Source organism: Pelodiscus sinensis, chromosome 1, assembly GCF_049634645.1.
Source record: "Pelodiscus sinensis isolate JC-2024 chromosome 1, ASM4963464v1, whole genome shotgun sequence".
In the NCBI taxonomy this organism is placed as follows: domain Eukaryota; kingdom Metazoa; phylum Chordata; order Testudines; family Trionychidae; genus Pelodiscus; species Pelodiscus sinensis.
The window spans coordinates 14,013,341-14,024,519 of NC_134711.1; the positions used below are offsets into that span (position 1 = coordinate 14,013,341).

At 50.0% G+C, this 11,179-nt stretch overlaps 1 protein-coding gene across 3 annotated transcripts in view; it reads right to left on the reverse strand.

The window, feature by feature from the left end:
* Nucleotides 1–4,143, reverse strand: part of BEND7 (BEN domain containing 7) — a 72,124-nt gene extending 67,981 nt beyond the window's left edge. For 2 of the 3 annotated variants that reach the window (XR_012903142.1, XM_006117112.4), the window contains exon 1: nt 3,481–4,141. Coding sequence is in view for 2 of the 3 variants with exons in the window: in XM_006117112.4 (XP_006117174.2) it covers nt 3,481–3,541 (61 nt within the window). In the remaining variant the exon portion in view is untranslated. Of the gene's footprint in view, nt 1–3,480 lie in introns of all 3 variants that reach the window. The other variant, XM_014570483.3, reaches the window with a different exon arrangement.
* Between the last annotated feature and the right edge of the window lie 7,036 nt (nt 4,144–11,179).

The window sequence follows — 11,179 nt, forward strand, 5'->3', positions numbered from 1 at the left end:
GGACTTGAGCCCACTAAGCACTTCACCAGGACAGGATTCTTTAATTCCATGTGTCTCTGTTTCTCCTTCTTTAAAAGTGGTTTTTAAAACATTCACATGCTTCATAAAGGCGTTGTGAGGCTTCCTTAATTAAATTTATGGAAAAGTGCTTTGAGATACTCGGAAAAAAGGCACAACAAAAATGAGTATTATGTTCATTCCTTTTTTGAGAAAGGCACCTGCGCCTCCGACAAAATAATCAGGTCCAGATGTAAAAGACCCATAATTTACAAACATTATTGTTACTTATTATTTGTAAGACAATATTGTGACTATCTAAAAAAAGACACGCTCTCCATCAGGAAACCAAAGTCACACATAATACAGTAGCAACATGACAGGCAGGAGGGGCTGTAAGGAAAGGATGAGGACTGCGAACATAAGGAAGGAATGATGAGGAAGTAAGTGATGATAGACGAGTCAGAAGAAAGGAGGATTGGTTTTGGTTTATTGTACTGGGGCAGGTAGATGAAGGAGAATTAAGTTGCATGACACATGGGACCAAAAATAAAATTCCAGGAAGTGAAGTGGGAAAAGCTAAGTCTCTTTTATGAGAATTCTTTAAAAAAGCATTTACCTTTTTTTTCCTATATTTTTATTCCTCCTGGTGAAGATTGTCAAAATTTGGGCAAAAGTGTGTAATAATGCTTAAGAACTACAGTGAGGCACAGATTCAGAATGCTTAGATCAGGGGTGGGGAACCTCAGGCCCGGGGGGCCCCCAGCTTGACTGGGTCCAGCCCCTGAGGCTCAGCGTTCCCCTTCCCCCCAGTATTGGGGAGTCAGCAGTGATGCTCCAGCCCCCCTGCTACCACACTGCAGCGATGGAGCACACAACATCTACCAGGCTGGCCCCCCGTAAGTTCTGGTGCATGAGGAAAATGTGGGGAGTATCCCTGACTGAGAAGGAAAAAGACAACGTCAATGAAGGGTTCCTCTCCCCCAACTTGTGTGCAGCCCCCAACTGATTTTTCTGCGGGTCAGTGACCCCCAACCCAAAATTGGTTCCCCACTCCTGGCTTAGACACCCAGATTGCATGATATCTTTAAAAATTCCCCTATGTCTCCAGTTAGATATGGTACTCTTCACTGGTCCTTGACTGCTGTATCAGTTTCTGCATTTCAGTGGAAGAATACACAATTTTATATATACAGTAGTCTGAATTACTTCATTATGATGACAAACTGCTTTGAGATTCAGTGGGATGAAAGAAGATGTAGGGTGTACAGTATACAGTAAAAATGACAATAATTTACATAATATAAGTCAATACAGTGGGTGTCTCCTTTGGCCCCCTTCTTTTGTCTGCAATGTCCTAGTCCAAGGCTTTGAAATCACTATCAATATCTTCACAGTAAACATTAAACTCTGACAGTGAATGACTCAAGCAGGAAGCAAAAGCTGAGTAGCAGGGAAACACCTATTTATACTCAATGATCTTTGTAATCAATTTGCATAGGAAATGAGGAGGGACATACATAAAAGCTGAATCTTACTTTGCTAAAATACATTTTTTATCTTCTCTGTTCTCCCTGAATCAAAACACCACTTTTTCCAAAATTGCATTTAGTGTTGTTAGTGTTCTATAATTTAGAAGGGTTCTCAGACAAAAAACAGCTAACCCACAAGTGAAACACAAGCTAAATCACCAGTGAAAAATAGTTAAAAGTATTATTACAAAATTATTAATCTATGTTACAAATGACATGTCAAGACTAAATGCTTGTAAAATATTAATTTACTTTTGACTATTTGAGTTATTCTGCACATCTAACAGTTTTCTCAACTTGGAAATACAAACTAATCAGTTTCACTTTCAGATCCTCATACTCTAGCACAGTGGTTCCCAGCCTTTTCGAGCATACGGACCCCTTTTCAATCTGCTAAAATGTTATGGACCTCCAAGGGGAGTGGCATGAAGGGGCAACCAGCACATCCCTTGATCTGTGCTGCTTCATTCCCTGCCCATCCACAGAGGATACTGCAAGGGGGCTCTCAAGGCCAAAGGCAGCTCCTGCCCTGGCATTCTGCCCTTGGCCAGGCACAGAGCCCCGGGAGAGAAAAGGAAAAGAAAAGTAAGGTTTGGGGTCCATTGTGGGAACGAAGGGGGGGGGGAGAGTGTGTGCACGCCCCAGGTGAGGATCACTTGGCGTAAAGCTCCAGTCATGTGGTGGCCCAATCCTTACTTTTCCTTTCCTAAGTTTTCTGTGGACCCCCTAGAGTACTATCGCAGACCCCCAGGAGTCCATGGACCACACATTGAGAACCACTGTTCTAGTGCTTATACTATAAGCAGTGCAGAAGAATACTTGTTTCTCAAAAAGTTTCCTTTTGAACTTTAAATCCCAGATTAATTTCTTCTGACCTTATGTTTGCAAATACTTGCTTTTATAAAATCTACACTAATTTTTGGCCAATTTTGACCTGACAGTACAGTATTCCTCTAGATTAAGAAAGTATGTTATGTCCAATGCTCATAATGAATATTTTTCATTAGCTTCCCGAAAGTTATTTTCATGTTTAAATTCCTTTGCTTCCCATTTGTTTTCATCCAACAGTGACTGAAGAGGGATGCCTAAAAGTGCCCAAGTGTGACACATTAAAGAAAAAGTGTGTAACATTATGCCAGAGAAGTCACTTGCCTTGAACTTAGCATGCTGGACACACACAGCTTTTCATGGAGATATTTCAGTTCAATACTTTAAAACACGGAAGTCAAATCAATGAGAGGAAAAGATCTAATCAGTGGGAGTAGCAGTCCACATCCCCACCTAAATAAAACACTAAGGCTGTAAAGCTCACCTGTGAAAATGACCATCAACGATTTTTAGATCTAAACAGAAAGGTCTGTTTCCCCCCGACATAAATACAAGTCTTTACCATCCCTTTTAAATCACCCTATTCTTTTCGTAAAGCAAATACATAATGAGCGAACAAGTTGCATGACAGGAATTCTTCCTTATCTCTGTACAATTAATTGGCTGCGTTGCCTTTTTAAAAAAGAAAAACAACCTCTATTAGTGTTTTATTTGAAATACGTGTATGTGCGCAATCAACAGGGGAAAAAACCCTACAGGAGTTGAATACCGAAAGGGCTCTCTTCTCTGTTCCCCAAGTACCATTATTTTACTAATTTCCTGCTTCGTTTTTTTAACTCGGGGTTTACAAGGAAATTACGATCCAACTTTATTTTGGAGACCATCTGCCTTGAAAACCGTGCTGTCATTGGGGAGGGGGTTTAAAAACAAATCCAAGGAGTTAAATCATAAAGACAGAAAGACACTGAAGGAGACAGAGGGAAGGGAAAGCAGCATACATTTCATAACACCCTGCTCTTCTCCTTTGAAAGCCAGCTACGTTGAGCCGAAAGTCCTTTGGAGAGACAAATGAACAACAACAAAAAGTCACACACCACGCTACCCCCCACCGGCACCACTTTACCTTGGTTGATCAGTTTAAAGCTTTGGGATTTCCTGCTCCTCTTCCTCTCCGTAAACTCCATGGTGTGGGCAGGAGGGAGGAGGAGGAAGAAAGGAAGGAGAAAGGGGATGGCACAGAGCGAGTGGGAGGCTATACAGCCACCCAGCCGCAGGACCAAGGTCCGTCCCTTTAATCAGCAAAAATAAACCGGGGCTGGGAGATTTCAGTTCCAACTGCGGAGCGGGGATTTGGGACAAGTTGGCTCCGGGCTCCCTTCCCCCACCTCCCGGGGCCAACCCCAAACTTTGCGGGGGGCAGATCGCCAGGTGCCGGGGAAGCCCCGGCTGCGTGCGGGGAGCTCGCCGGCCGCCTCCCGGGAGCCGCCGCCACCACCGCCAAGGGAAGCAGCGCTCGGCGGCGGGCGTGTGGCGCTGCCTCAGCGGCGCCTGGGACCCCGCTGCCACCTGCTGGGGGAAGCTTGCGCGCACCACAGCGCGCCCCGTGGTGGCTGAGGGAGCCTGGCCCGCAGGCCGCCACCCCGAGGCCGGCCCGCAGCCCCACGCCACGCCGAGGCGGCGGCGGCGGCCGCGGGCCCCAAGGGAGGGGGGGAGGGGGAGCGGTTTCAGCCTCATGGTAGTGAACGGAGAGGGCGGCGAGGTGACTCTTCCCCCTCCGCTGCCGGCCGGGCGGGGCGGGGCAGGTCTCGGGGAGGGGGGGGGATCGGGATCTGACTCTCGGAGGGGGAAGGGAACGCAAGGGCGGCGCCATTTTGTGCACCCGTCCCCTGTGCGGTCCCCTGAGGCGCGCGGCGCGAGCTGGCGCCTGCCGCGGCCCCCTGGAGCCGCGGGCCGCCCCCCGGGCTGGGTGCTTGCCCCAGGCGCAGGGCGCCAGCCAGCGCCGCCGCCTGGCTCCAGAACTGGGTGTTAGTGAGGCAGACTGGTGGCATTGGGTCCCCCCCCCCCCAGGGCCGTGTTCCCCCAGCCTAGGGTGCGCTGCCTGCAGTGCGCCCACGGGGCACACCCCACCCTACTTCCTCAGGAGAGGGGAGGGAATCTAGGGCCTGCAGTGCTAAGGCAGAAGATGCAGGCTCTGTCCTCACGCAGCCTAGAATGAGGGTCAGGTGCTGCCTCCTGCCATGCCCCCAGCTCTGCTAAAAGGATTTGCCATCTTAAGTAAAGTTCAGGCTGTGGATCAAAGACAACCCCTTTCAGACCAGCAGAACACACCTAGGCTACGTCTAGCCTGGCATGATTTTCCACCAGTGCTTTTAACGGAAAAGCTTTCCGTTAAAAGCATTTGCGGAAAAGAGCGTCTAGATTGGCACGGATGCTTTTCCGCAAAAGCACTTTTTGCGGAAAAGTGTCTGTGCCAATCTAGACGCGCTTTTGCGCAAAAAAGCCCCGATCGCCATTTTCACGATCGGGGCTTTTTTACGCAAAACAAATCTGGGCTGTCTACACTGACCCTTTTGCGCAAAAGCTTTCGCCTGAACGGGAGCAGCATAGTATTTCCGCAAGGAGCACTGATTTCAGACAGTAGGAAATCAGTGCTCTTGCGGAAATTCAAGCAGCCAATGTAGACAGCTGGCAATGTAGCAGCTGCTTTTGTGGAGAAACTTGCCAGTCTAGACACAGCCCTAGAGCACTTGGACAGCCACCCAGTTGATTGGCAGAGTGCCCACAGCTGACCGCAGTCAGCAGCATGTGTTTCTGTTGGTGGTACACATCTGCATATGTCTTGGTGCACAGGACAAAATTTATTCCGCCATAGATGGGAAATCTTTACGGGAACATTGCTGGACACCAGGCTTCAATTAAAAGCAAGGAATGCTTCTGCTTGATTTTCATTTTTAGGCCTCATCTGCATACATATTTGTACCAGAACAACTATTTCGGTGAGGGCTGGGTTTTTAAACCAGAATAGTTATTATGCCTCCATCCTAATGGGGATACAACTATGCCAGTACTGGCTACCAGTGGATCCACACTGGAGGTTAAGTCACTTTAAGTGCATTTGGCCTGGTCTACGCTACGGGGTAGGTTAATGTAACCTGCCTTGCCTCAAATTAGCTGTGGAAGTGTTCGTCACTTAAATTTGGCTTCTACTGATGTAAATGTTTCTACACCCATTTAATAACAGCACCTCCCTGAGCAGTGCAGAGTCACGATGTAATTATATCAACAAATTGCTTATGATGACTATCACTGGCTTTCTGGAGCTGTCCGACAATGCCCCACACTGACAATACAATGGATACAAGCATTCCTGGTGAGAACATGCATCACTGATGCAAGAATCCACAGCTGTGTCTAGACTGGCAAGTTTTTCCGCAAAATCATGTGATTTTGCGGAAAAACTTGCCAGATGTCTACACTGGCTGCTTGAATTTCCGCAAGAACACTGACGACCTCATGTAAGATCATCAGTGTTCTTGCAGAAATACTATGCTGCTCCCGTTCGGGCAAAAGTCTTTTTCCAAAAGACTTTTGCGCAAAAGGGCCAGTGTAAACAGCACAGTAGTGTTTTCCGCAAAAAAGCCCTGATCGCGAAAATGGCTATTGGGGCTTTTTTGCGGAAAACCGCGTCTAGATTGGCCACGGATGCTTTTCCGCAAAAAGTGCTTTTGCGGAAAAGCATCCTGCCAATCTAGACGTGCTTTTCCGAAAATGCTCTTAATGGAAAACTTTTGCGTTAAAAGCATTTTCGGAAAATCATGCCAGTGTAGACGTAGCCCACGTGATTTAGTAACTGTAGTAGCTGTGTGGCAGCATCAATTAAATTGACATAATTTTGTAGTGTATCATGGTCTAAGGCTAAGTCTATCCTGACAACTGAACAACAAACTTTTTGTCATTCAGAGGTGTTAAATGACCCTCTTGTCCATGAAAGACAAGTTTTTCCAACAAGTGCCTGTGTGAACAGCACTTTGTCCTGCCAATAAAGTTAATGCTACTTGCTGGCTGTGGAAGCATTTTGTCAGCAAAAGAGCCAATAAACACTGGCTATACTGCCTGATTTTTAGTGACACAGCTGTAGTGACACAGCCATGTCGCTAAAAGCTGTGTACTGTAGTATTAAAGAGACAAGGTTGATGAGGTAGTATCTTTTATTGGATGAACCTCTGCTGGAGAAAGACAGGCTTTTGAGCTTACCTAGTTCTTCAGAAGAGAAGCTCTCCCTGGTTTACACACACACTGCATTCACAAGTGAATGCATGGGAAGTGGAGTGATCCAGCCCACTCCACTCATCTGGCTTCCACACATGTCCCTCCACTTCACACTGCGGATGAGTATGGGGAGCAGTTCCAACCCTTCCCTTCCCCTTCCCCTTCCCCAAGGGGGGAGCAGTATAGGCTGGTGGCAGGTTGCTCTACTTTCTACTGCTGCGGGGGGAGCAACCACTGCTGCTGGCATCATACCCCACCAGTGCTCCAGATTGCCTGGGCCCTGTAGGGTCTCCCAAGCGCAGGGCCTAGAGCGGTTGGACAAATCAGGATCTGCCTGCGGGCAGCTCGTCGCTTGCCTCCCAATGGCATTAAGGGGCATGTGACCCTTTGTCAGAGCTGTTCCCCACTCTGGCACTCCAAGTGCAGAAGGTGAGGGCCCTCGAGAGAGCTTAAAAACCTTGCCTCTACAGGCACTGGTTACCAAAACTTCCCAGAGTCACAGATTCCCTGGCTCTGAGAAGTAAACAAACTGCCACCATCAAGTTATTTTTTATCCCTAAAACTGGAGGTGAACACTTGAACCCACCCCCGGGGTACTCTAAGCTCCCAAAAGAGCTTGAAAAAAGAAAATAGAAAAATAAGCTGCAGTCTCTGGTAGCTGACCTCTCAGTCAGAGGCATGCAAATACACAGACAAACAGACCTTTCAGGACTCAAGAATCAAATTATCACCTTAAAAAAGTGATTTTTATTAGAAAACAAAAGATAGACTTGATAAGGCATACTTGATTGCTAGATGTTACAGAGCAAGTAAGGAAAACAAAACACAGAGAAAAGTTTCTGGGCACAATGCGAGATAGTAAATGTGGAGGGGAGGCATAGATTTACACAGAGCAGTTCAAACCAAACCACACAATAAAACTACCTTGATCACAACTAGACCAACTAAGGATATTAAAATGCGGTTAATTGACTAGTCAATGGAATGTCCATTGACTAGTTGATAGGCCTTCTTCATTCCTCCTTTGAAATGTACAAGAGTTCCAAGGAGGAATATGGAACACCACGTACAGCCCAGGGCTGGCGGGAAGTCCCGCTGACTCCGGGCCGCACACAGCTGTGCCTGCTTTGAAATGCACAACAGTCCCCAGCAGGGGCTCTTGTGCATTTCAAAGCCATGGAGTCCAGAGTCAGCAGGGGACTCAAAGTCCCCCGCTGACCCCAAGCTCCATGCTATGCTTCATGCTGCTAGGAGCCCGGGGTCAGCTATGGACTCCCTAGCTAACCCTGGGCTCCCCGTGGCACTTCCATGTGGAACCCAGAATCAGCTGGGGACTCCCCAGCTGATCCCAGGTTCCGGGGAAGTTCCGCGTGGAATCCGGGATCAACTGGGAGTCCCCAGCTGACCCCTGGGCTCCCCAGCTGCTCCTTTGAAAAGCACAGAAGTGGCATTTTAAAGGGGCAGCTGTCGCACAGCTGATCTGCAAATCATCTGTGCAGCGTCTGCGCCTTTGAAATGCCACCTTGGGGTTTCAAAGTAGTGGTGCCACTGTGCAGTGCTGCCACTTTGAAGTACCCCTTCTGTCCCCCCCTTTGCAATTGTCCCTTATTTTCTGTCTCTCCCCTCTCATCAGTGCTGGTAGGTCCTACTGCTTTTTGAATTCCTGCTAGCCAGCCAACCACAGGCCAGTGATAAGTGGTGGGGATCAAGTAGTTGATGATAGGGTGGATGTACAAGACTGGTGGTTGGGCAAAGCTGCAGCGTGCAAGGCTGGCCAGTCCCCACTGATGGTCCATCAGTGGAGTCTCTACTGTGTGCCAGCTCTGGGCCATCAGGCTCCCCTCTAACCCCCACTCATTTCCAGCCAGCACTGGCTGCTCACTGCAGTGGCCAATTACATGTCACCTCATTGACCCTTTATGTGCCTCCCCTCTCACTGTCCTCTGTGATGTGCACCATCATCTCCTCAGCCCTGATGCTCCTTCATATCCCCACCTAACTCCCATCGGGGTGCATCCCATCCCCAGCACTGTGTGGAGATCATTCAGCTCTGGTCAGATCATTCAGCCAAACAAGAGCCCAGCTGGAAGGCTCCTTCCTTCCCTTACTGCCTCTGGCTGGGCTGGCACCCAGGGAAACCTCAGGAAAACTATTTGGCCTGGGGATGCTGGGGGTCCTGAGGAACCAAGTTCTGCATGAACCAAAGCCCCACATAATTCTGGCCCAGGAAAGCATCTCTTCATTATCATCAACAACCACGGGCTCAACACCCGTTGGTGTTTGATGCCTCCCTCACTATTTCCTTCCATCTTTCCCTGTCCAGTGTGGAGTGGCTTAGTTTCTGTAGACTAGCTCTACACCAATCTACTATATCATCTCTCCATTCTCTGTGGGGTCTGCCTCTCCTATTCGGACCATCCATTATGCCAAATACCAGGGTCTTAACTTTTCACCCATTGTTCATTCTGCAGATATGCCCGAATAGCTGTAACTTCCGTTGTATAACCTTCTGCAGTAGGTTCTCTTCTTCCCCTCACCTAAACTGTGGCATGGTAGGGAGGACACTATTTTCAGTTCATGCCCCAACCCTACAGGTTCTGCAACAGCCCCCAGAGCAGGGGCACTCAACACCTTCTTCACACACTGCCCCCATCCTAGGTCCAGCCCTCAGGCATGTAAGCAACTAGTCAAGTACAGGCAGTGCCCGAGTTACGCGGATCCGACTTATGTCGGATCCGCACTTACGAACGGGGCTTTCTCGCCCCGGAGCTCGCAGGCAGTGGGACCGCCCAAAGCGTAGCGGTCCCGCCACCTCGACCTCCGGGGCGAGAAAAGCTGCTCTGGGTGCCCCTGGTCTGCTGGGGACCGTTTCTGGGGACCGTCTCTGGCAAAGCCTCAGAGGCGCGGCACCCCGCCGCCGCTGCCGCTTTGCTCCCAGTGCCTCTGGTCTGCTGGGGACCGTCTCCAGCAGACCAGAGGCACCAGGAGCAAAGCCGCAGCGGCGGCGGGTCCCGCACCTCTGAGGCGCAGCATGCCGCTGCGGCTTTGCTCCCTGTGTCCCTGGTCTGCTGGGAGTGGGGGGGCGCAGCTAGTGCGCCCCCCCCCCCCAGCAGACCAGGCTTTTGTTGTGGACCCTGGGGTAGAGCAGCTGGGGTGCTGCCGGGTTGGTCCTGCAGGGACCTACCTGGCAGCCCAGCTGTTCTGTCCCAGGCTTGAGATTCAGCCGCTGTTGAAACTGATCAGTGGCTGATTCCAGGAAGCTGGGGGCAGAGCAATTCTGCCTCCAACTTCCTGTAGTCAGCCCCTGGTCAGTTTCAGCAGCAGCGGCTGAATCTGGAGCCAGTTCCGACTTACATACAAATTCAACTTAAGAACAAACTTATAGACCCTATCTTGTACGTAACCCGGGGACTGCCTGTAGTCAACTATCTTATAAGCCTAGGCTTATCGGGTTGTCGAGTCACTACTCAACTACTTGCTCCCCTCGCTTGCTGCCTCTGTATAGGGAAGCAGGAGCCAGTGCTGGGGGGAGCCAGCTTAAAAGCCGGTTCTTTACAGCACCGTCTCCACAGTGTGGAGGGCAGGTGAGGGAGACAAAGGAGGCAGAAGCGCAGCGGTCCGGGACTTGGTGGGAGCAGATTGCTGTGCCGCTGCATTTTAAGTGTAGTAAGAGCCACCCTTACTACATTTAAAATGCAGAGCCACAGCAATCCAGGATGTCCACTGCCTGCGTGCCCGGCTCCTGCTACATTTAAACTGTAGAGCCACAGCAGGGCCCCTTATTGACTAACCCTGAGGGGAATGGCTTAGGTTCGGGAAATCTGAGGGGAATGGAATGCCCACAAATGCAGAAAAATCTGATTCGAACCAGTTCCCCAACAGTCTCTGAATGTTCCAGGGGCAAAACCCAAGATGGAGCCTGATGCAATTGCTTCGGGCACTAAGGACAAGGGACCGCCTTATGGGAATGTGAAGGGTTTATTGATCATGTCAGTAAAGGGAGGGGAATGGGGACTCACTTATGCTATCGAGCACACTTACAGTTCAAGGCAGTACGCCAGTGCTAGCAGGCACCACTGCATGCCGTCTTCCCGCAATAAATCCTGAGCTGGTTTGCTGGCCAGGCAATCCGAGCAGAGGGCACCGTCGGGAGGTTCTGCTTGATGGTCAACGTCTTCTGCTGCGTCCCTCCCTCTTTTACTGATCGCTGCTTGTTCCTTAGCTTGGCTTTCTTGAGTCATCCATATTTGGGCATGTCTACATGTAGTTCGTGTTGTGCGCAGGGGCGGCCCTAGACTAGCTGCCAGCAAGTGGCGCCCTAGGCGAACCATGCAATCAGCCCCCTGCCCCTCCCCCAACCCCAAGGGCAGATATCGACTGAGGGTTTTGGTTCTGTGCTGGGGAGAGGGGGGCTGGGGATGGAGTTCGGGGGCTGGGGGACAGGGAGGGAACAGGGTGCCAGGGTGCCAGTCAGGGGAGAGAGTCCCCTGCACACGCCTCCTCCCAAGATCCCCCTCCCCCCAGAGAGAAGCCGGCATGCGCCTCTCCCGGGG